Below are 22,716 nucleotides of genomic sequence, written 5' to 3' on the forward strand. Positions count from 1 at the left end.
AGAGGGACGACAGGGGCCACCCATGCCCTTGGGGACATAGGAACCCAGCTTCATGCTGGCCCCCCACAGGGGGATGAGGTGGGGACAGGGGCAAAGATCTTGAGCCCAGACCCACCCTTCAGCCCAGGATCCTCTGTTAGTTTGGGGGTCCTCTGAGCAGCAGACAGAGGGACAAATTAAACTTGCAATACATTTACTGAGGGCCTAATAATAGGGTAGATTGGTGTGGGTCTGACACCTGAGAAAGGGGAGGGATGAGAGGAAAGACTGGAAGGCGGGATGAGTCTTGAACTTCCAAGAAAAGTCCGGCTGGCTTCTGGGGAGTCTGAGAGCTTAAGTCCTGCCCTGGGGGAGGCCTGCATCCTGCAGAGGCCCTGCCACTGCACCATTGGTGAGAAGCAGGCAAATGCTGGTGGAGGGGGCGGGATCCCTGGGGTGGGCTGCAGACAGCGGCACTCAGGCAAGAGAGCTGGGGGGCACATTTCTGTAGCTGTAACATGCCCCCCCAGACCGGTGGAGGTGCCCCAGGAGCCAGCACAGGCAACCCCCACTTAGCCCCAACTCTCCCATTTCACATGCCCTGTGATCACAGCCCAGGTCCCCCTCAGCTCAAGTCCTCCCCACTTACCGTGGGATCCCTCTCATTCTGGACACCCCTCAGCTCACACCCTCCCCGTGGTCCAGCTGCCACCCAACTGGCTGCTCCCAAACACACACACGCACACTCCATGTCCCCTGGCACATCCGCCTCCTTCTCCTGAGGTTCTCAGAAAAGAGACCAGGCATCTATATGCTATATGTGTATTGAGGGGCCCCTCCAGGGGTGCCTCTAATCTTCATCCTCCCCATCTCCCACTTCTTCGCCCCCTTCGGTGGCCCCTGAGCCATCCAGGATCCCCTCTGCAGACAGGGAGGCTGGCATGCTGCCCACAGATGCCATCTTTTTTTCACTCAGAGTGTTCGGGTCCTTGGGCAACAGAGAGACCGCTCTGGACAGGGTGCACTTGCCCTGCAGGAACCCTGGAAGGTGCAGCGCGTAGCGCCGCTTGGCCCACCTGGTGGGGGGGACATGCTCAGCCTTTCCCATCAGCCTGCTCACCTGGGGGCACAGGAGCCACCCAAGCCCCAACCCCACTCGCCAGAACAAGCAGATGCTGGCGGTCAGGAAGAGGACGCCTCCGCAGGTCCAGCCCAGGGCCCACAAGTGTTTCCTCCGCATAGTTTCTGGACAAAGGAGGGAGGTGTGAGAGCAGGGGGCCCAGACCAGCCCACCCAGGAACCCCAGCATCCCCACTCACCGTCCGGCCGCTGGTGAAAGCAGACCCCATCACGATAGCAGCATCGGAGACGCAGGCAGAGACTGGGGTTCTCGAGTGCCGCCTGGCCCCCACAGCTCTCCCAGTCCCCGACCTCTCCCTCACAGCCTGAGGACCCACCCCAAGTGGTGTGCTCATCACAGAGCCTGACCCTGAGGGCAACAGAGGGCAGGTATCCCAAGGCAGGCCCTGGGGCTGCCTTCCTAGTGCTTAGCGCCGGCCTCCAGCCCCCTGCCTCAGACCCAGGCCCGAGGCCCCCAGCCCCTCCCTCAGACCCAGGCCCCCAGCCCCTCCCTCAGATTCAGGAGTCCAGCCCCCAGCCCCTCCCCCCTCAGACCCAGGACCCAGGTCCCAAGCCCCCCTGCCTCAGACCTGGGACCCCAGCCCCTTCCTCAGACCCAGGCCCCCAGCCCCTCCCTCAGATTCAGGAGTCCAGCTCCCAGCCCCTCCCCCCTCAGACCCCAGGACCCAGGTCCCAAGCCCCCCTGCCTCAGACCTGGGACCCCAGCCCCTTCCTCAGACCCAGGCCCCCAGCCCCTGCCTCAGACCCAGGCCCCCAGCCCCTCCCTCAGATTCGGGAGTCCAGCCCCCAGCCCCTCCCCCCTCAGACCCAGGACCCAGGCCCCAATCCCCCTGCCTCAGACCTGGGACCCCAGCCCCTCCCTCAGACCCGGGACCCAGGTCCCCAGCCCCCTCCCTCAGATCTGGGAGTCCAGCCCCCAGCACCCCTTCAATCAGACCCCAAAACTAGGCCCCAGACCCTCAACCCTCAGACCCCAGAACAAGACCTCAGACCCCGGAGTTTAGGACCCAGCCCTCCTCCCTTTAGACCCAAGAGTCTAGTCTGGGCTCCCTGCCCCTGGGAGACCCAGAATTTCACCCGCTGCTCACTCCATGGGTAGAAGAACCCCTGGATTCCATTCCCGTCTGTGAAAGAAAAGGGGTGATGCCGGGAGGCTGTATGATGGCCGAGGAGGCCCTCTGCTTGGCTCTCCACCCCTCGTGTTGGCCCCCTCACCTACTGCACCCTGCATCAGCAGGAAAAGGCTCAAAGCTGGGACCCCCGAGCCCGCCATGTCACGTCCTCAGTGCACTGGGCCTCTGTGGAGAAAGACTCCAGCGACCAGCTCAACCCCACCCAGCCCTCAAAGTTCTAAGTTCTGTTGCTAGGGAGCCCCCTTATTAAAGGGGAAGAGGCAAAGGGGTCACAGTGGCCTGTCTGTTGGGGAGCTACTTCCTTAGCAGCCGGGTAGGCGGGGCCTTGGGGTGGGACAGGGGCTCTGGCACTAGAAAAGCCCCCCTACCCACCTGGGCTGAAAGCCAGGGGTTCAAGGCAGCTCTTCCTCACCAAGGGGACCCCGGGGGTGGGACCCAGGGACCTGGGGCCAGGGAATCCCTCTGCTTCGCAGCCTGATGCCTGCAAGGCAGTTGCAGGTGGCGCGGGTTCCTGAGACCTGGACCAGGAGTCCTGCCCCCAGCAACCAGGGGCAGGAGGCTCACTGAGCCCACGGTTAGGGAGGCCCCCGGCAAGCAGGCGGCCTGGGAGGGCAACGCACACATGGGTGTCTGGCCACGGGCCAGGGCACTTGCTCAGAAGCCCCCTATCTGGATAGGCCTCCTGCAGGGGCAGGTGTAATCTGAGGGCCTGGGGGCAAGGAGATGCCCAAGGGGGGAGGGTGACTCTCTCCTCCCTGTGCCTCCCCCTCCCCACCTGCCAATAGGGAAAGGGGTCCAGCTGGAGGTTCTCAAGCTCCTGGTCTGGTTCCACACAGTGGTGGGTGAGGAGGCCTGCCGGGGCCTGTTTGGGACTGTGACTGCTCCCCCCGGAGACCTCCATCGGCTTTGCCGCACAGTGCGGAGGGGGCTCAGCCCTCCTGGCGGTGTGGCTCTGGGTCCAGCTCCTGAGTGTGAGGAGGCTGGGGGCCCAGGCTCCTGGGTCTAAAGGAGGAGGGTTGGGGGCCTGGGGCTGAGGGAGGGGGGCTGGGGGCCTGGGTCCCTGGCCTGAGGGTGGAGGGCTGGGGGCTGGTCTGAGGGTGACTGTCCAGGAGTCCAGACCCCAGGTCCTGGGAAGCCCCGTGAGGCTCACTCCGTCCTGCCCATCTCCCGTAAACATCCTGGTGGGAGCTGAGTGGGCTCTGGCCTGCCTCCGTCAGAGATGACACAGGTCAGAGGGGGCTCGGCAGGAGGCCGGGGGTGGGGGTCACAGGGATTGTGGGGTTGAGGCCAGGCAACTGATGACCGTTTCCTGTGTCAACATCATCTGGACCCACTTCGCAATTCCCGGGATTCCTCAGGGATCAAGGAGGGGGTGGGGAGGCGGGGCTGCCAAGCCCTGGACCGCGGCTTGGGACTGGGGGGGCTGCCGTCATGGCCCTCACCGCTAATGACAGGTTTGGGCTGCCTCTGCGGCCCGCCTGCCCCGTCACCCCCCAGAGGCCAGACAGGACCCCCCAGGGACAGACAGACGGACACACACGGCCTTGGACCTGCTGACTTCACACCAGCCAGCTCCACCTTGTCCAGGGACCCCCTGGCGCCCCCCTCGTAGCCCAGTGGCATCTCCTGGATTCTGTGACCACCACCCAGAGCCTCTGCACCGTGTCTCCCCTTGTCTTTGTCTCTGAGCCAAAGCTTGTCTCTCTGTGTCTCTGTGGACCCCATTTTACTGCACCTCTGACCCCATTTTTCTCACTCTGAGCCTCTGTGCTCCTGTCTCCATCTGCTTGTTGGTGTCACCGGCTGTCCTTTGTAGTTCCCTGTCCCCTGTCATCCCCTGTCTCTCTCCTTGCCCTCCTTTCCCCAGAAGTAGCTTCAGTGTCCCCACCCTGGGGAAGACCCAGGGGTCCTGAGCACCCCCTCACCCTCCCGTGCTGCAGCCACTCTGTTGCCCTCGGCCTCCTCCATCCGCCTGTGGGAAGAGGACCGCCCAGCGCCAGGGCAGGGCTGAGCCAGCCCCAGCCACCGGGCCTTCCCCGGCACAGCACTCCCCAAACTGCAGGATGGCAGCACGCTTTTCTCCACCTTTCCGGAAGCTAGTGTGTGGGGCCTGGACACCTGACCCTGAGGTCTGAGGGAGGAGGGCTGGGGGCTGGACGCCTGTGTTGAGGCAGAGGGCAGGGGCCAGCATGCTTCCCCGGCCCCTGCAGGTGGAAGGGGCTGCCGGCCCCAGCCCCCTAGTGCTACTCTCAGGCTGGCCCCAGGCCCAGTCCCCATCCCAGCAGGCCAGTCCGTCCCCCGGGCTGGTGGCCTGAGTCACCTTGGCTGGCCCCGTTGGTCTGGGGGGGAGGGGGGCTACGTCAGTTCTCCCCTCAGTGACGCAGCCTTGGGCCCCCCACGCTGACTCAGCCGGAAACAGGCCCCCCGAGGGGTGGAGACCCAGTGGTCAGAGGCCTGGGTCCCAGCAGGAGTGGGGCTGGGGAGGGCCCCTGGGGGGCCCTGGAAGGGGTGGCCATGACAGACCAAGGGAGAGAGAGCTCTTACCTGAGGCATGAGGTCATGTCCCACCATGGGGGGGCTGTGACCTCACCTCCCTGGGGACCTGAGCAGTTGCCCCCCCAGGTAGGGGATGGGGTGGGGGGGAGAGACAACTCCAGTTGCCATGTGTCCCCAGAGGCCCCCTGCCAGCTTGGCATAGTCTTGGGGGCCAGGAGAGGGGTCTGCAGGGAGACCTCTGGAAGTCGTGCCACCTTTGGTCTTCTCACTCCCAAACCCAGTCTCTCAGCTGCCTGTCTCCTGGCTGGCTGGGGACTGGGCTCCCGTCCGCCCCTCGCCGGCCCTGCAGTGAATCCTGAGGCCGCCTCTGCCCCCTGTACTTGGCACTCACCGTCTGCATGCCTGTGTGGGCATGCTGCCCCCTGAATCTGCATGTCTCCCTCTCCTGCTCCGCCACCTCTCCAGCTCCAGCCCCTGCCAGCCTGGCCTCCAGCTGCCCAGGAGGCCCTCCTCTCCATGTTTGTGGGCACCTCGCTCTTTCACCATCTCTGTCTCTCCTGGTGGCTACACCTTTTCTCTTTCTCCCAGGATGTTAATAAAAAGCCACAAGAAGAATAGAGATGGTCCACATTTGTTGGGAGCTGACTGCATGATGTCTGTAGGCTCTTGAGGGTGGGGTGGACACTCAGTTATCCCCGTTTCACAGGCGAGGGAACTGAGGTGGAGGGGACCTTCTTGGGTACCTTGACGCCTCTCCATCGTGGTTCCCTAGCCTCCACCTCCGGCTCTCTCCCGCCTTCGTGTTCCCTCCACCATGGCGCCATCTCCTGCAGAAGGACCTTCCCTCTGTCCCCACAGCTGACCCCCCAGCACCTCAGCATCTCCATCTCTGAGGATCGCCCTGTCTCGAGGCCTCTGCCCCTTTGCTGCCCTGCCTCCGCGTCACCCGCCTCCCCACTCTCTGAGACCACGTGTCTCTGTCCGTTTTCCCCGCGGGGTCCTCTGGGTGTCCCCCAACTGCTCCTGCTGGCTTCCTCTTGCTCTGGTCCCCTCTCCTCTGTCCCTCTGGTCTCCTCTGCATCTGCAGCGCGCCTCGGCTTCCTCCATCTCTGTGCCTCCATCTCTTCCAAAATCTCTGCATCTCGGACCCTCCAGTCCTGTCACTCTGGTCCCCCCAGTGCTTGCTCTGCGTGTCCTCGACTCCTCGCCTAGGTCTCTGCCTCTGTCTCTGTCCCTCGGAGGCTCTTCCCCAGCACCTCCATCTTCCCAGGTCTGTCTCTTGGGGGTCAGCCACCCTCTCGCTGCCCCTCTCTCCTGCCGACCCTGGCCCAGCGGGACCCCCACCTACAGCCCCGCCCCAGCTCTTGAGCCCTGTGTGCCTGCCCTGCCAGGCGGCCAGCCGAGGAGGTGGAGGGAGGGGACGCCAATGACCTCACCAGCCCCTCTCCGACCACCCCCCCTTTCCCTTTTCAACTTTTCCAACTTTTCCTTCCGTGCCCTCCTCTGAGCGAGGCCGCGTGAGCCCAGCGCAGCAGCCGGCTCCGACTGAATGGAAAAGGCAGGCAGGGAGGGTGAGTCAGGATGTGTCAGGCCGCCCTCCCCTGCCGCCTGCCCCCCGCCCGCCCGCCCCGGCCCCCTATATAACCCCCCAGGCGGACACACTCCCTCACTGCCGCGGCCCTCGCTGCTCACACGTACATGCCTCCCCTCCCCAGGCCGAGGCCCAGCTGACCCCCAGGGCTTCCCCGGCAGCGGACAGGGAAGGGTTAAAGGCCCCCAGCTCCCTGCCCCCTGCCCTGGGGAACCCCTGCCCTGTGGGGACATGAACAGTAAGTTGGTTCAAGTTCATGGGGTGGGGGGACAGGAAGGGAGGAGGGACGGACCGTCGGCAGGGAGGGTGGGGGACAGACAGACGCAGGGAATCGGACCGCGAGAGACCGAGGAGGGAGGAGAGCGATGGGGAGCCAGGGAGGGAGAGGAGAGGAGATGCAGGCCAGGCGGGCGGCCTGGAGGAGGGACGCGCAGAGAGCGAGGGCTGGACGGATGAGGGACGGCGACAGGGACAGGGCAGCAAGAAGCAAGAGGGACTAGGCCACGGGAGCCACAGCCGAGGCAGAGCGACAAAGGCCTGGAGGTGACAAAGGGCCCGGGGCCCCTGGGGGTCAGCGGGGACAAGAGCCTCAGACTGCGGGGACCCCGACCGGGAGGCTCCGGGAGGGAAACTGAGGCGGGGAGCCCAAGCGGGTGAGCAAGCCCAGGGCACCGAGCCCCGCCAAGCGGAGGACGGAGACAGGGGTGCAGACAGCTGGGGAGAGCCAGACAGATGCCGACGGACGGACAGACGGCGGCCGCGAGGGCCAGGGGGCGGGCTGGGGGCGTGATGCGGGAGCGGGGAGGCCCGGGGGACGCTGATTGGTCGGGGCGGCCGGGTGGGCGGGGCGGCTGGGGGATGGGCGGCTGGGACGCCGCGGGCGGGACCCCCGCCGCTCTCGCGTCCCGGCCCCGCTCCGCCCAGGTGCGCCCGGCATCCCGGCCCGGGCGGGCCGAGCGCCTCCGCGGGCTGACGAGGGTGTCCACGGGGAGGCCGGCACCCCTGTCTCTGTCCGGTGTCCTCGCCCTGTCTCGGTCCGCCTCGGGCTCCCGGGGCCCGGGGAGGGGGCAGGTTCTGGCCTGTGCCTCCCCCTCATGCCCCGCCCCGGGGCCCAGATTCCGGCGTCCGGGGGCGGACGGGAGACGCCCGGCCCGTCTACCCGCCCGGGGCCGCGTCTGCTCCGACGGGCGGGGCAGCCAGAGCCGGTGAGGGAGCGGGAAGCCCGCCCGGGCCTGCGACCTTCCCCGCGCGCTCCACCCGGGGGACTCCAGACCACCCGCCCTCCCCGCCCAGACCCAGGAGCCCAGGCCCCCAGTCACCCCGTCCTCACACTCAGGAGTCCAGGGCCCCAGTCACCCCGTCCCCACACTCAGGAGCCCAGGGCCCCAGTCACCCCGTCCCCACACTCAGGAGCCCAGGGCCCCAGTCACCCCGTCCCCACACTCAGGAGCCCAGGGCCCCAGTCACCCCGTCCCCACACTCAGGAGCCCAGGGCCCCAGTCACCCCGTCCCCACACTCAGGAGCCCAGGGCCCCAGTCACCCCGTCCCCACACTCAGGAGTCCAGGCCCCCAGTCACCCCGTCCCCACACTCAGGAGCCCAGGGCGCAGCCCTCCTCCCGCAGACCCGTGGCTCCAGCCTGAGTCCTCTGCCTGCTCCTGTCCCAGGTGTTTGCTGCCTGATCCTGGCCGCACTGAGCCTGTGGCCAGATAGAGCTGCTGCCCCAGGGCCGCCACCGGGCCCGCCTCGAACCTCCCCAGACCCTCGGGCTGAGCTGGACAGCACCGTGCTCCTGACCCGTTCCCTCCTGGCCGACACTCGGCAGCTGGCTGCACAGCTGGTAGGAGCGACTGTGGGGATGGGCTGGGGCCAGGACCGAGGGTGGGGAGGGCTCCTGGGCTACCACGGTGGCGGAGACGAGGAGAGGGACGAGTCTGGGGCCTGTGATGGGGACGGAGGGACCCTTGGAGCTGGGCAGGGCCTCCCTCATGGCTTCTTCCTCCAGAGAGACAAATTCCCAGCTGACGGGGACCACAGCCTGGACTCCCTTCCCACCTTGGCCATGAGTGCAGGGGCACTGGGGGCTCTGCAGGTAAGGGGTGGGGAGATGGCTGGAGGCGAAGCTGGGCAGTGGAGGGCACTGGGGGCAGCAGACCGGAGCAGGCATGTGCCAGGCGCTCCTTGACATCCCGCCCTGCCCCCAGCTCCCAGGTGTGCTGACCAGACTTCGGGCAGACCTGCTCTCGTATCTGAGGCACGTTCAGTGGCTTCGTCGGGCAAGTGGCCCTTCTCTGCGGATCCTGGAGCCGGAGCTGGGAGCTCTGCAGGCCCGGCTGGACCGACTGCTGCGCCGGCTACAGCTCCTGGTATGACACCCAGCTCTGAGGCCTGACAGCCCAAGACCCCAGGCCCCAGGCCTGCCCTGAGACGCTTGCCCGGTGTTCCTAAGACCCCATGGCCCTGAGACGGAGGCCCCAGACTCCAATATCCTACCAGACACTAAACCCTCACCCTGACAACTCAGAGACCCTGACTCCAAGAACATGAGGGTTCTGGACCTCACTCCCCAGAAACTCTGAACCTCCAGACCCTGAGCCCCCAAGATCCCACCCCTGAGATCTTGAGACCTCAAGGTCCCAGACCCCGAGGTGCCAGACCCTGACCCAAAGCCACCCTGGAGATCCTGGCCTCGCCAACCCCAGACCTCAAGAAACCAGACCCTGAGATCTCAAACTAGAAGACCCCAGACCCTGGAGTCCCCAAGACCTCAGATCCCAGTTGTGAGCCCTGAAGACCCCAAAACCCTGATTTCCAAAACCCCAGACCCTAGTTCTTGACCCTGACCCCAGAGACTATGGGTCTCAAATGCAGCTGCCAGTGCTGAGACTTACGCCTCCCAGCCCCCAGGCCTCATCTGTAGAACCCAGTTCTACAGACCTCACCCTTACCCCCTGAGCTTGGCTGTGGAACCCCGGCCTCAAGAACCCCCCTTTCAGCCCCAGCGTCCACCTTCTGGGCCAACCTGCTGAGTAAACCTGACCCACAGGCCAGAGACCCTCTGGAAACATGCAGCCTGGTCCCCCTAATCCTGATGCCACTGAGGCTCCAGACACACCTTCCCTGACCCCTGCTGCACCCCCAACCTGCTGCTAACCTCTGTCCTCTCCCAACAGATGTCCCGCCTGGCTCTGCCCCAGGTGCCCCCAGACCCTCCAGCTCCACCACTGGCCCCCCCAACCTCAGCCTGGGGAGGCATCAGGGCAGCCCACGCCATTCTCGGGGGGCTGCACCTGACGCTCGACTGGGCTGTGCGGGGCTTGCTGCTGCTGAAGACTCGGCTGTGATCCCCCCCTCTGGAGCCATCTGCATCTGTCTGTGTTCTTCCCGCCACATCTTATTTATTTATTTATTTTGGGACTGGGGCCATGGCAGCCAGAGGATCCCTCCCCCATTCTCTCCCCCAGTTAGAGACCATCCCTCCAGGAGACCTGGTGGGGCCGGGGGGCATCCGTGCCTTATTTATACTTATTTATTTAAGGAGCCAGACAGGGACACAGGGGTACTTGGGGTCCCCAAGAGGAGGGAACTGGGGTCCCAGATTCTTGGGTCTCTAAGAAGTCTGGCCACAGTGTCTCCCTGGCCCCCGCTGCTCTGGGCCTGGACAGGAGCATATTTTATTTATTAAACAATTACTTTCTGTGCTGGGATGGGGAGGGAGGGGACAAGGAGGCCTGGGGTTTTTTGTACAAAAATGTGAGAAACCTTTGTGATATGGAGAAGGGGGATTAAATTTGTCATACACATCACTTAGAGGCCATTTCTCTGAGGACTGGGGTCTGGGATGCTGCCGTCCCTGGGGCTGGGGGAGGTAGGGACCCTGAGTAGGGCAGGGCAGTGGACAGGACACTGTTGGTCTCCCAGAGACCATAAGCTCTGGGGAGCAGGGTCTGAGCCTCATCCGGTGCTTAGCACTTCATAGGCACTAAATAAATATTTCGTGGAAGGTTCCAGAAGGTCATCCTATGACTGACAGTATTTGTACAAGACAAAGCTGCAATTCAAGGTTGTTCATAATGGCGATGTTCACAAGTTGGCAACAACTTAGATGTCCAACGGTGGGAGATGGTTAAATAACTACAGCACATCCGTGTGACGATGGAACCCCAAGAGCTGTGTACAGAGGCTGACTTAGATGCAGAAAGACTACAGACTGCTGTGCTCCCCATTTTGTTTCCCCATTCCCCCCTCTATAATTTTTTTATATAATCTCTATCTATCTATATAATTTTATTTAAGTCCTAGAAGGAAATACACCAAAACGTTGACAACAGCCACCTCAGTGTGGAAGGTAGGGGGTGGGATTAAGGTGACTTTTATTATTTGTGCTTGTCTGTATTTTCCAGAATTTCTACAATGACCATGTATTTTGCATGACACATGTTAAAAAATAAACACTATTTTTAGAATGACAGAATACTGGTCCCCCATTCCAGCCCTTACGCAAACAATAAGCCCTCAGAAAGGTACAGAATGACCGTTCACTGAGCACCCACTCTTGGCCACACCGTAAGTGTGAAGTTTTGCTTACATGATCCCATAGATCCTCCCATGTTCCCCATGTCATAGGTGGGGAAACTGAGGCTCAGAGTGCTTGTTGTTCTAGGTCAAGCAGTTAGGGAGAGAAAAGTATGACTCTGCCAAAGGTCTGGCTCATTCCAAAGCATGTGTCCCTTTCTTTGTAACCACTGTGTAGCCACACCACCGTCGTCATGGACACGAATGTGTTAAATGTGGGGAAACTGAAGCCGCCCAGTAGGGTTACGGGTCTCACTCAAGGTCTAGAGAAGGGCCAGTGGCCTCCCCTCTTAAGAGTCAGAAACCCTTTGGTTAATTATCCACTGACAATATCCTGGACAGACCTGCGCAGGTGTGTTTTCACTAGCTGGCCTCTGATCCCTCCACTCCAGCCCTCAAGACTCCAGGCCACGTTCCTGCTGAAGGGAGCCTGGGGCCCCCAGAGCGCTGTCAGGAAGAGTCCACTGTATCCGATGAGGTCACAAAGCCCGCCCCTCGTAGGCCCCTCCCCCAGGCCAGGGCTGACCACCCACAAAGGGCCATGGCCAGGCCCTGGGGAAGCTCCACCCCCTAGGACCACTGAGCTCGGCCATCTCTGAAGCCCAAAGGGCCAGGGCTTGTGGCTGGTGGGGGTCTGGGCAGGCCACACACCAGGGCACTGGCTGGCTCTCCACGTCACAGATGACCCACCCTTTCTACGGCCACCATGAACTGGCTTTGGAACATCAAGGGCATGGAGACATGCCAGGGACCCCCAGCATGGGTCCCCACTCTGGGCGAGCTGCAGAAGGCCCTCCAGAAGGGCGAGTACCTGCCCCTCTGCCCGCTGCCCATGTTCGAGAGCAACTTTGTCCAGGTCCCCAGTTCCCAGCACCCTGGAGGCAGAGAGGGCCAGGAGGGAGCGAGACACCCTGGGCTAAGGGACTGGGGCCCTGGGGGATATCAAGCAGCTGGGGGCTCGGGTGGGGGGGCTCATGCTGGGGGTGCGAGAGGAGTGCCAGAGAAAGAAGGAGTCCCAGCCCCTCTCCCTGGCCCCCCAGGTGACCAATCGAGGGGCCCCAGTCTGCATTCACCACAAAACCCACCGCGTGACCATGGGCGTGGCCGCCTCCCTGCCGGCCCTGGGGCTGCCAGACATCCTGCTCATTGCTCAGCCCTCCGAGGGCAGGGAGGGCTCCAGCCTCGCCCTCACCAGGTGCCTCCATCCTGCCATCCCCAGCGGCCCCGCCCCCCCCACCTGCCCTGCGGCCTCCAACTCCTGCCTCCCCCAGGATGATCCCTCTGGACCTGTCCCACCTCTGTGTCCACGACCTGTCCACCCGGCGCCTGAAGCTGCACCTGGTCACAGGCCGTTATTACTACCTGGAGCTGGACGCCCCTGACGGGGAGGGGGGCTTCCTGTTTGACTGCTGGGTCCGCCTCATCAACCTGCTCTGGGAGCCTGCTGACACCTGGACCCCCAGGACCCTGCCAACCCCCCTCAGCAACCTGGCCAGGACAGCAACTCCAGCCTCCACCTGGAGTCTCCAGGTGATGCTCTGACCCTACGACCCCCAGTGGCCTCTAGATTCCAGAGGGAGTCAGGACTACCCCTGAAGCCCAGGGTTGCCAGGAATGGGGCTGAGTGGGGAGGAGTTGGGGGCCTCGGCTCCTGGGTCTCACGGAGGGGCTGGATTCTGGACTCCAAACTGGGTAGGTAATGGGGATACTGGAGCAGGAGCAAGTCGGCCGTCCTGACTGACCCCTCCCTGTCCTCAGGACCAGCCCCAGAGCAGACGCTCAGGTGAGCCGGCACAGGTGTCCAGCACCTATCCTCACTGGGCAGCACAGAGCTCTTCCCCACCTGTTGGCTGAGACCTGCATGAGTCTCCTCTAGGCCTCTCCCCATACCCTCCGCATAGGGGTCCCAGACTCAAGGTCACCCCCTCTCTTTCCAGTCATGATTATCGAGCCCACCTTTCCTTATAAGATGCAGGCATCTCAGAGGCAGAAGAAGGCCAAGGTGAGCAGGCTCTGGCAGGCCTGGGGGGTGGGCTGCGGGCTGTGTCTCCTGACTGCCCCCCTCTCCCTCCTCCCACCGCCAGCCGCTCAAGCAGCCAGTCAGGTCTCAGGCTGTGGGCGACTCCATGCCCCTCATCTGGTCGAAGTTGAAGCATGATACTAGAAAGAAATCTGCAGAAAAGAGGTCGGCCTGGGTCCTTGTCACGGGTCGGGGCTGGAGGAGGGGGGCCTTGGTGTAGAGCCCACCCAGCTCACACCACGTTCCCCTCCAGGTCCCAGCCAGGTGTCTCCCTCAACCGACCTCAGGCCCAGATCCAGGCTTCCAGTATGTGCGGCCCCTCCCTCTGCCTCTGTGTGTGGCCCCTCAAAGCTCTGGCCCTTCCCCTGGGGCCTCAGCCAGCCTTCTCCCCACTCAGAGAAACCCAGCATCACCAGCAGGACCACCTCCGGCGTCATGTCCAATACCACCGACCACGTGCAGCCTTCCCCCCAGGCAGCTGTATGTTCCGGGAGGGCCCCGGGCCTGAGGGGCAGCTGGGGGAGGGGGCCCGGGCCCGAGGGGGAGGCTGGGGGAGGGCCCTGGGCCCGAGGGGGAGGCTGGGGGAGGGCCCTGGGCCTGAGGGGGAGGCTGGGGGGGTGGCCCTGGGCCTGAGGGGGAGACTGGGGGGGCCGGGTCTGAGGGGGAGGCTGGGGGGGGGGCCCTGGGCCCGAGGGGGAGGCTGGGGGGGGCCTGGGCCGGAGGGAGAAGGGCTAGAGGCCTGGGTCTGTGCGTCTCCCTTGGCTCTGACCATCCTTCCTCTCCCCTCCATCCACCTACAGGTTTGCTCATCTGATTGCCACGTGGGCATGGTCCGGGGAGGGTTCGTTGAGACCCCGATACACTGTATCTCAGACAATGGCCATGATGCTCCCTTGCTGGGCTCCTGTGACCACCTGGATAAGCACCTGTGGCAGAAGGACACTGAAGAACGGATGAACCCTGAATCCAGAACCTTGTCCTCTTCCCCTCTCTGCCCACGCGCCACCTCTCCACACCTCTACCTCTCTGCCCCCTCCTGCTCCTTCCCCAGGCGCACTGACAAAGCCAGGCCTCTGGGCTCCGCACAGAGGCTACAGCCTCCACCCTCCCAGAAGATCCCATCCACGGTCCCTGCTGCCTCTCGGAAGGTTCCATTCCTCCTTGACCACTCTCGCAAGGTCTCGGCTGCACATGCCCCATCCCACGAGGCCCCTGCTGTACCTGCTACTCCCCAGAAGGCCCCAGTCGCACCGGTCCCATCTCGGAAGGCCCCGCCTGTTACAGCTATTTCCCAGAAGGCCCCAGACTTACCTGCCCCATTTTGGAAGACCCCACTTGCATTCTCAAAAGCCGTCCCAAACAGGAAATCTTCGTGCATTCCAACCCCCTCCCAGAAGGCTCTGACCTCACTTACACAATACCAGTTAACACTGGACCCTGCCAATTTGGGCATGTTGCCCATGGAGAGTCATGGAGCAGGTGTGCTTGAGAGAAGCGGGCTTGTAGGGAAGCCAGAGTCACCCAGGATGCTGGTGGGCACCCAGGAGACATACACGGTAGAGGCGAGGACTCAGAAGACATTCCTGGAGCTGCCTTCCCCCACCACCCAGAGGGAGTCGGAGGAGGTCCTGACCAGCAAAACCCAGGAGATCAGCCTGGACAGCTCGAAGGCCAGGGGCAGGTTGGAGGATAGGGTCCACAGGGTGAAGGAGGAGATACCTGTGGGCATACCTGGCTTTAAATCCAAGGAGATGGGGCAGCAGAAGAGGGTCAAGACCCAGGAGCCAGCTGTTGAGGAGGTCCTGCAGGAGCACAGGAGGCCCTTCTTGGTGGAGAGTCTTGCCCTTGCCAAGCTGATGTTCATGGCCGACTCGCAGGAGCTGCCCTCGAGACTAGCGGTGGTCAGTCTGCCCTCCTGGTTCTCAGCACCCCCCCGCCAGTGTCTGCCGTGTCAACTGTGGGCACAGGGCCCCTCAGCCCCAGCCAGGTGTCCTTGCTGGAGGGGACAGCAATGGCAGTCATGGAGAGGCCCCTCCTAAGTGCCTGGACAAATGGGTTCATGCACCCATGGGTGGAGGAGAGCATGTGTCCCTGGGTGGAGGTGGAGGTGGAGGTGGAAGAGCTTCCCTGGGGCCTGATGGGGACTTCCAAAGTGCCCCGAACTCCAGGTGCGCCTCCAGCAGCCCAAAGATGGACAGAGTCTCCCAGTTCCCACCCTTCTGCCTGCATGGAGGTGGGACGATGTATCTGAGTTACCTGTCTCGCTGATCCCCGTCTCAAAGATGGAGGCCGAGGTATGCCGACAGCCCAGGGGAGGATCTCAAGAGACCGCGGAGATGACAGACCAGCACATCACGGCCACAGCAGGGTTATCTTTGGAGATTCTTTCACACACGCTCTTGGAAACTGAGAATATGGGAGACACAGCCCCCAAGGAGGACACTACAGAAGAGGAGCTGGGCGGCTCCACTCTGCGCAGGTATTTGGGGTGATGGCTAACATGTGCCATTGACTCCGTTACCTGCAAGGGAGAGACAATCGTTCCCTCTCTCCACGTTTGCTTGTGCACTTAATATATAGTGAGTGTCAGCTATGTGCCAGACATTGTTGTAGGCACTAGGGATACAGCACCATGCAGTTTGGGGAGGATGTGACCCTGGAATCTTGCTGGAGGAGCCCAGGGATGCTGGTGAACATCCCATAGTGCACAGGACAGTCCCACAGCAAAGAGTGGTCCCACACAAAACGTCAGGAGCACTGGAGCTGGGAACTCTGACAGGAAAAATAAATGAATTATTTGTAAGACAGAAGGTTGTAGTTCTGTGGGAAAAAGAGCAGGATAGGGGAGATTAGGAGTGGGGGCAGCTAGGCTCCAGTACTGGGTGGGATGGCCCAGGGATGCCTCAGTAAGCTGCTGTCATTTGTGTAAAGACCTGAAGGAGGTGAGGGAGGAAGCGTGTGCACATCTGGGAAAAATGTGTTCACTGCAGAAGGAACAGCCACTGCAAAGGCCCTGAGGCAGGGGTGTGCCCAATGTGCTGGACCAGCTGCAAGCTCCAGGACACTGCAGAGTGGCAGTGACTGCGTGGGCTGTTTCCAAGACTTTGGCTTTATGCTGAGTGGGCCAGAGGGTTTTCAGCAGAATGGTGGAACTGATATTTGTTAGAAAGCGGTCCCTCTGGCTTAAGTGTAGAGAAGGTAAAGTGGGCAAAGGTGTAAGCTGGGAGGAGAGGGGTTGGGCAGTTGCAGTGACCCAGCCATGATATGAAGGTGGTTTGGACAAGGGTGGTGACAGAGGTGCTGAGAAGCAGCTGGGTTCTGGAGATACTTTATACTTTGTTGGACATGGTGAAGTGGCTTTGAGGGTGACACTGGGTGTTAGACACAGGAAGACGTGCTGGCTGTCGGCAGCAGTTGGGGAGGCTGTGAGTGGAGTCAGCATTGGGGAGGAGGTCAGGAATTCTGTTCGGACATGTTGGTTCTAAGATGGCAGGTGAAGACGTGGGTAGGCAGCTGGATACTCGAGTTCTGAAGTGATGAGGGGAGTCATTGGCTCATGCACAGTTGCTTCAAGCTACCAGACTGAAGGAGGTCCCCAGCCAGCGAGTGTAGATAGAGGAAGAGTCCAAGGGAAACAGCTCGGAGCAAGGAGACACCGGCACAGCCTGCAGGCCAAGTGAAGGCAATGGGGAGGGCTGGAGAGGGAGCTGCCATGTTCAGGGCAAGGGAGACAGGACTGAAACCGGACCCTGGATTTATGGGCAAGGAGGTGACATGGTGGGAATGGTGACCTGAATGAGGCAGGCCTAAGAGAGCATAGGGAACCAAGGTCATGGTGCTGCGATCCTGGGAAACCCCGTGCTGAGTGAGGGGAAGCAGACACCAAAGGCCACATAGTGTATGATTCCGTGTATGCAACTTCCAGAGTAGGTGGAAGCCAACTGGTGGTTACCAGGAGCTGGGAGGGATGGGAAGAGCAGAGAGGGACTGCTGCACTGCTAGGGTTTCTGTTTGGGGTGGTGGAAAACGCCTGCAACCAGGTAGAGTGGCAGTTACCCCTTATAAACGTGTGTAATGTTGATGAAAAGGTTACAGTGGTCACACTTCTGTGATGTGTCTCTTCTCACTATATACATACACACATGCACATGTAAAGAAGGGGATCTGAGAGAAGGGGAGGTGTAGACCAGCTCTTTGCAAAAAGTTTGCGGGCGGGGAAGAGGGACAGGGAGGGAGCTGGTGTGGGAAGCGGGCCCACCAGAGGGCTCCTTACCAGGAAAGGTGGACTGAAGCATTTTGGATGTTGGTGTGAAGGTCCAGAGTCGGGCTTAATGATATGGAGGGAAGAGGCAGAGAGACCCGGGAGGTACACGGGGAGCTGGGGGCAGGTGGTGGGAACCTGACGCCCCTAGAGCAGCCGCCCTCATCCGGCTGCTCACCCAACACTCCCCGCCGGCCCCAAAGCCCCCTCTGGCTTTCTCTCTCTCCAGACTGGAGGAACCCCGGCGCCTTGAGGAGAGGAATGTGGGGACTCAGCCTCAGTCTCCAGAGCGTGCAGAGGAGTCCAGGGTAGCCAAGTAGCCCCTGAGACCCCTTAGACTCGCCCTCCTGAGACGTGGCACTGGAGTCGCGGACCCAGACCCCACCCGCACCCTTCCCTCTTCCCACAAGCCGCCGGATGCTGTGCGTCTCCACTGGAAGAAGCGGGGCGCTGAAAAGGCCAGGCGGGGTGCACCCTCTCTGCACAGACCAGAGCTATCTATGTTTATACACTGGGGGGCGGGGGCTGGGGCGGGAGCGAGCCCGAGGTGGCCCAGCTTCGCACAGATTAAAAGTCTAAGTCTGAGACTCGGCGAAAGTCGCGCCTGGGACCCTGCGTGTGCGCGAGGCCAAGGCGGGCGCCGGGAGTGGGCAGAGGAAGGGAGGAGCGGTGGGGGTCCACACGCCCCGGAGCGGCCCCTGCAGCGCAGGGCCCCCCACTGGCTGGGGCTCCGGGGGTCGCAGCCAGTCCGCATAGGGCTGGGACCCCTGAGACTCAGAAGCGAGGGGCATTCCCCAACGGAGCCATGGGCATCCCTGACCCAGTGACGCCCTGGCATCAGCCTGGTGAGGGCAGGGCGGGTGGGACCAGGGTGTGGGTCCGAGCGAGGGGCGCCCTTTGGGCCCCACGGAGCCCCCCTCTCCGCGGGAGCTGTCACCTTGGTGGATGTAGGATACTGACTCTCAGAAGCCTCCCACAGGGAGATTCTCAACTCCACCCTTTGACCCTCTCTTCCCTAACCAGAACCAGACACGCAACTGCTACCAGAACTTCCTGGGTGAGGCCTCGTGGGCCATAGTGAGGGTGCGGGGGCCGCCCAGGAGAGGCTGGAAGAGGCGCGCTCCCAAGACGCGAGGAGGGCCGCTGACTCGCCGTGGGGGCGGGGCCCGGCTGGCAGGGGCGGGGTCTCACCGCGGGGGGCGGGGCGAGGGGCCGGTCCGGTCCTCGGGAGCGGGACCGAGGTGGAGAGGGACGGACGGGGCCTGACCCGCAGAGGTATGGGCCCGGTCACGGCGAGGGAGGCAGGGTCGGTAGTGGGCAGGACCTGTCCTGGGGGCGTGACTGAGTCCTGGGGGGCGGGGCGAAGGGGAGCCGGGGCCCGGCTGGGAATGGGGTGGGGCCGGAACTGGGAGGAGCGGAGCCTGCTCTGGAGGTCCGTGACCAAGTCCTGGAGGGCTGGGAGAGGTCGGGAGGGGCAGGGCCTCGCCTGCAGGCAGTGGAGCCTGGCTGGGGGCGGGCGGGGCTTCGGCGCGGCCCCGCCCCACCCGGCAGACTACCACCGCTGCGTCGAGAGCCTGAACCGGCGCGGGAAGAGCGCGCAGTCCTGCGAGGATTACTTTCGCGTGTTCCGCTCGCTGTAGCCGAAGAGCTGGGTGAGCAGGCGAGGGGCGCGGGCGGCAGGCCGGGCGCGGGGGAGGCCCGGCTGTGCTCAGCCCGCCCCGCTCCTCCCTGCGCCCCTCCCCAGGGGCAGCGCTGGACGAGCAGACCACGGAAGGGACCTTCGCGGGCAAACTGATGGTCTGAGCTCGGCGGAGCAGCCCCAGTGGCCGCCGCGCGCCTTCTATCTCGTGCCCCAGCGACGCGGCCCCGGCCGCCCCCTCCCCCAGCCGCTGCCACAAATAAAGCTCTGCCGCGGCTGACCTTTCTCCCTGCTGTCCGGTCGGAGCGGGGCGGTCCTCCTGTGTCTGCCCCGCCGCAGACACCGCGGGTTCCGAAGGTGAGGGCGGCGCGGGGAGGGCCCTTGGGGCTGACGGAGGGAGAGCGACCCCAGCCTCCTCCGGGGCCTCCTGCCCTGCCCCGCCGTCCAGCCCTTCCCAAGCGGGAGGGTGTGGATCTGGCGCCTGACGCCCTCCCCACCCGACACCCCTGCTCTGGGCCTTCCCGGCTCCCCTCCACTCTCCCTTACTTTCCTCCCCCGTCCGCCTCCATTTGCCTCTCAGGACACCCCTGTTCCATCACAGAAGCCCTTTCCAGCAGGGTCCTCTGCACTGACCTCTGGCCTTTCAAGCCCCCAGCCCCACTCCAGCGGGGGGGCAGCCCTCTCTGTTCCCTAATGACGCTGGCGGCATGCCCCCAGACACATGTTTCTCCTGCCAACCGGCTCCGGCCTGAGCTCTCCAGGACCTCAGAGCTCCTGTCTGAATTGTCCTTTGCATCCTGGTGCTGGGCCTGTCCTCAGCCAGGCTCAGAGGCCACAGTACTGCGATTTGTTCTGATTCCGGACAGCCCTCGGAGTGTCCCGGTCCAGCCGTCTCCCCCGAGCCCCGGGCTGAGCGTGGAGCCCAGGTCCCACCCAGTCTGGCCATGCCCCAGACAAGCATGTGTCCCGGGCATGGGAACGTGGGATTTGGCAGTTTCTGCCTGAAGCTGTCTCACAAGGCCAGATTCAACCCAAGGTTCAAAAGTGGCTGTTTCTAATCATGACAACTTGCTGGGTAACCCTGGACAAGCCTCTTAACCTGCATGTATCTCAGTTTCCCCATTTCCCCAGCTGTATATCAAGACGGTGCTGAGTCCCATTACTGGGAGGGCTGGCTCCCTCCTGTTCCCCCAGCCCCCCGCAGGACCTGTGCCCACAGCCCTCGGTGCTGCCTACAACACCCCACCCAGGGCAGCTACTGCCCTGCCGGCTCCCAGGACGGCTCCCACCAACCTTGGCACCCGCATCCCCTCCTCGGACCACAACCTGAGAGGCAGGGGGCAGTGAGGAAGTCACAGGAGGGGAGGGACAGCCAGCAGGGCCACTGGGGTAAGGCTGCCCTCTGAGTCCCAGAATGGGGCTGATGCTGTCTGACACTCGGTGAGGTCACCCAGGTGGCACAGCCCGACACACGTGCAGCCACGGCCGGCCTGTTGGCCTCTCTGGGGTGCCTCTTCTTTCCAGTCGTTGTCCTTCCCCAATCAGGCCCGGGATCCTCGCCGCCATCAGCCCTTGACCGTTTGTGGCACATCTCCATACTCCTGGCTACCACTGCCCTATGGACACCTGAGCGTAAGGAGGGCCAGACCCCCCTGACCTCCAGTCAGCCTGCTCAGCATCGCTGCAGGCTCCAGGCCCCAGGCTGGCTCTGGACCCAGCTCCCACGCTCCTCAGCCAGCTCTGCCTGTCTGCGCCCTGAAACCACAGCGGCAGCCTGCCTGCCCCACAGCGGCCTCCCAGGTTGGAGGGAGCAGAAGCCACTAGGCTGGCTTCCCCCTCCCAAACCTGCACGTCTGCTCCACCCCCGACCCTCTTTTCCCCCCTTGGCCCTCCTCTCCCTCCCCCTCCTCCCCCAGCCGCCCCATCCTCTCAGCCTAAAGCCATCTGGCCTCCTCCCCACCTGCTGTGGTCCCTGCCTCAGAACCAGCCCCTTCCCAGGCTACAGATGCGCTCCGGGCTCTTCCTTCAGTCACAAGGCCTCCAGGCTGCCCTTCGCCCTCGTCCCCTGAACCCACGGAGCCCCCGCTCTCCCTCTCCCCTCCTCCTGTGCACTTACCACCCCGTGGAAGCCGCTGTGGATCAGCAGGGTCTCCTTTGGCTCCCTGTGGGCACAGCTCCAGCCACCTCTCTTCCGGCATCTGCCCCTTTCCATTGAAGATCTCCGAGCCTGATGAGTGCTGAGAGGGGGTTCAAATCCCAGCCCTGCAGCTTGCCAGCCACGTGGCTCCAGCCCAGTGCCCTAAGCCCTCGGCACCCCGGTGTCTCCATCTGAAATAGGGATAACAATACCCACACCTCACAGGGCTGCAGGCGGGATGACACTGAGTTACATACAGGTCAGGAGTGCGGCCTCACTGGGGCACTCAGAATCAGCGTGTCAGCCCAATTCTGGCGCCCAATACCACAGGGGTGGTGGGAACGACCCCCGCCAGCTGCCCTCCTGGGTCAGTAGCCCCAGGGCGACCAACCCCACCGACTGGCCTGGAGCTCCTGCAAGCTTCTGGTCAAACCGTGTGCAGGGTAAAAGGGTGAGAGAGCACTCACGGGGAGAAACGGTTCAGGACCGCGGTGCCCTGTCCGGACGTCCTGTTGCTCTCCTGGCCACCAGAGAGAAAGCAGAGCGCTTCAGGGAAGGCTGCTGCCCGGGCACGTGGGCTGCAGTCAGTTCTGATCCTTACAGCTCCCCTTCCTCTGCCTTCCAGCCACCTTCCCCACTTCCTTTGCTGCACCGACCCTTTGGCCTGCCCCTGCCCTTGGGCTCGCAAGGTGAGCTCCTGAAGCTCAGCCCACCTGTACCCAGATGTCCTCAAGTATGGCCAGCTCACTGCAGCTCACACGAGTTGTTTGTACTTTCCTACACTGGCTGGGGCTCCATCTACCAGGAACCTGGCAGCCCTGGGAGGGCTGTTGTGAAGACTGATGCCAGGATGTGTGACAGCACGTTAGTGGCAGCTGCTATGGTCCCAGAGGTCTTCCTCCCATGTCATCCTGTCAGGAGAGCCCAGTGGGGGCTGGCTTTGGCCCCCACGGGGACACCCGGCACTGTCCAGGGACAGTTATCAGAGCTGAGCAGGTGCGATTAGCACCCAGTTGGAGGCCTACAGCACAGGCAGCTGCTCAGGAGGGTGCGTTGTCAAGGGCCAGACCCGTACCACTGGTTTCTAACAATTGCTTTTGGTTCCAGACACTGGGAATTGGATGAAGGCTCTAAACCCTTTCCCTGCAAGAGGCTGCACATGTGAACATGCAGTTACCACCTCTCAACAGGATTTCAGGGCGTGCCTGGGGCCCTCAAGGCAGGCTCCGGAGAAACCTTGCTCTGCTGTCATCTTTGCCTAGATTCCCTGGCGATGGCGCCTGATTTCAACCTGCTGAGAGGCGCAAGTTCTTCAGGGGCTCTGTGTCAGCCAGCTCTCTCCTTCAGTTTTAACATGGGACAGAGAAAATGGCCAGTGTTCAGTAGGATTTGCATGGAATGAAGATACTTTGTTCTCAAAGGGACCAAAAAGGCCATATGTGAATGAAATAAAGTTTTAAAGTGAAAAGTGTGTCTAGCGCCAGGCAGCCCAGGCCCATTGCATAAGTAGGCCACCCTCAACCGTGGGTCACTCCCTCATGCGCACGGCCTGGCCTTGCCAACTGCTGGGTGAACTTTCTGGAGGCGACGGGCCTGAGCCCACACCTGGCCCCAGAAGTGTGTGATGCCATGCGCGAGGATGGTCTGAGGGCATCCTCTATGAGCACCATTTGCAAGGCGACGGGATTCTGGCCTCTGCATCTTCTGTGTATCACCTTTCACCTGCCCAAAGCCCTCAGGGCCCT

General features: G+C 62.8%; 4 protein-coding genes and 2 long non-coding RNA genes across 7 annotated transcripts; 4 read left to right on the forward strand and 2 right to left on the reverse strand.

Annotated features, from left to right (window-relative positions):
* Nucleotides 1–11: 11 nt before the first annotated feature.
* Nucleotides 12–3,273, reverse strand: TMEM190 (transmembrane protein 190). The gene is made up of 5 exons (XM_073226109.1): nucleotides 2,335–3,273; nucleotides 2,208–2,243; nucleotides 1,299–1,424; nucleotides 1,140–1,224; nucleotides 12–1,055 (listed from the first exon to the last, which is right to left on the reverse strand). The coding sequence occupies exons 1-5, from the start codon at nucleotides 2,390–2,392 to the stop codon at nucleotides 830–832; spliced, it is 531 nt and encodes a 176-aa protein (XP_073082210.1). The 5' UTR covers nucleotides 2,393–3,273; the 3' UTR covers nucleotides 12–829.
* Nucleotides 3,039–6,312, forward strand: LOC140847085 (uncharacterized). Its single transcript, XR_012126720.1, has 3 exons — nucleotides 3,039–3,090; nucleotides 3,370–3,480; nucleotides 3,750–6,312. It is a non-coding gene; the product is annotated as an uncharacterized lncRNA (long non-coding RNA).
* A 119-nt stretch (nucleotides 6,313–6,431) lies between these two features.
* On the forward strand, nucleotides 6,432–10,520 carry IL11 (interleukin 11). Of its 2 annotated transcripts, none has more exons than XM_037025897.2 (5): nucleotides 6,432–6,577; nucleotides 8,007–8,179; nucleotides 8,345–8,431; nucleotides 8,544–8,705; nucleotides 9,513–10,520. In XM_037025897.2, exons 1-5 carry the CDS (start codon nucleotides 6,571–6,573, stop codon nucleotides 9,681–9,683), a joined length of 600 nt encoding a protein of 199 aa, XP_036881792.1. In that variant the 5' UTR covers nucleotides 6,432–6,570; the 3' UTR covers nucleotides 9,684–10,520. The 2 variants fall into 2 exon arrangements, with proteins under 2 accessions (XP_036881792.1, XP_036881793.1); XM_037025898.2 differs by lacking the exon at nucleotides 6,432–6,577 and adding an exon at nucleotides 6,712–6,882.
* A 140-nt stretch (nucleotides 10,521–10,660) lies between these two features.
* LOC140847027 (uncharacterized) lies at nucleotides 10,661–13,011 on the reverse strand. Its single transcript, XR_012126619.1, has 2 exons — nucleotides 12,871–13,011; nucleotides 10,661–11,344 (listed from the first exon to the last, which is right to left on the reverse strand). It is a non-coding gene; the product is annotated as an uncharacterized lncRNA (long non-coding RNA).
* On the forward strand, nucleotides 11,338–22,693 carry GARIN5B (golgi associated RAB2 interactor family member 5B). The gene is made up of 12 exons (XM_073225772.1): nucleotides 11,338–11,770; nucleotides 11,955–12,109; nucleotides 12,186–12,444; nucleotides 12,673–12,697; nucleotides 12,852–12,916; nucleotides 12,999–13,099; nucleotides 13,188–13,240; nucleotides 13,332–13,414; nucleotides 13,735–14,835; nucleotides 15,217–15,413; nucleotides 17,425–18,470; nucleotides 22,079–22,693. The coding sequence occupies exons 1-11, from the start codon at nucleotides 11,621–11,623 to the stop codon at nucleotides 17,513–17,515; spliced, it is 2,280 nt and encodes a 759-aa protein (XP_073081873.1). The 5' UTR covers nucleotides 11,338–11,620; the 3' UTR covers nucleotides 17,516–18,470; nucleotides 22,079–22,693.
* COX6B2 (cytochrome c oxidase subunit 6B2) lies at nucleotides 18,141–19,120 on the forward strand. The gene is given in 2 exon segments (XM_017647197.3): nucleotides 18,141–18,252; nucleotides 18,747–19,120. Coding segments are annotated over 2 exon segments (480 nt in total). The 3' UTR covers nucleotides 19,115–19,120.
* Nucleotides 22,694–22,716: the final 23 nt, after the last annotated feature.

Source organism: Manis javanica, chromosome 17 (genome assembly GCF_040802235.1).
Source record: "Manis javanica isolate MJ-LG chromosome 17, MJ_LKY, whole genome shotgun sequence".
Lineage (NCBI taxonomy): Eukaryota > Metazoa > Chordata > Mammalia > Pholidota > Manidae > Manis > Manis javanica.

Excerpts from the sequence above, each read along its gene's own strand:
- TMEM190 (XM_073226109.1), bottom strand. The coding sequence starts at position 2,392 with ATGGCGGGCTCGGGGGTCCCAGCTTTGAGCCTTTTCCTGCTGATGCAG. Across the intron at positions 1,225-1,298 it reads CTTTCACCAGCGGCCGGACG|AAACTATGCGGAGGAAACAC; the intron begins GTGAGTGGGGAT and ends TCCTTTGTCCAG. Across the intron at positions 1,056-1,139 it reads GCCAGCATCTGCTTGTTCTG|GTGGGCCAAGCGGCGCTACG; the intron begins GCGAGTGGGGTT and ends CCCCCCCACCAG.
- IL11 (XM_037025897.2), top strand. Across the intron at positions 8,180-8,344 it reads GGCAGCTGGCTGCACAGCTG|AGAGACAAATTCCCAGCTGA; the intron begins GTAGGAGCGACT and ends TTCTTCCTCCAG. Across the intron at positions 8,706-9,512 it reads TGCGCCGGCTACAGCTCCTG|ATGTCCCGCCTGGCTCTGCC; the intron begins GTATGACACCCA and ends CTCTCCCAACAG.
- GARIN5B (XM_073225772.1), top strand. The coding sequence starts at position 11,621 with ATGAACTGGCTTTGGAACATCAAGGGCATGGAGACATGCCAGGGACCC. Across the intron at positions 12,698-12,851 it reads GCCCCAGAGCAGACGCTCAG|TCATGATTATCGAGCCCACC; the intron begins GTGAGCCGGCAC and ends CTCTCTTTCCAG. Across the intron at positions 13,100-13,187 it reads AAGAAATCTGCAGAAAAGAG|GTCCCAGCCAGGTGTCTCCC; the intron begins GTCGGCCTGGGT and ends GTTCCCCTCCAG.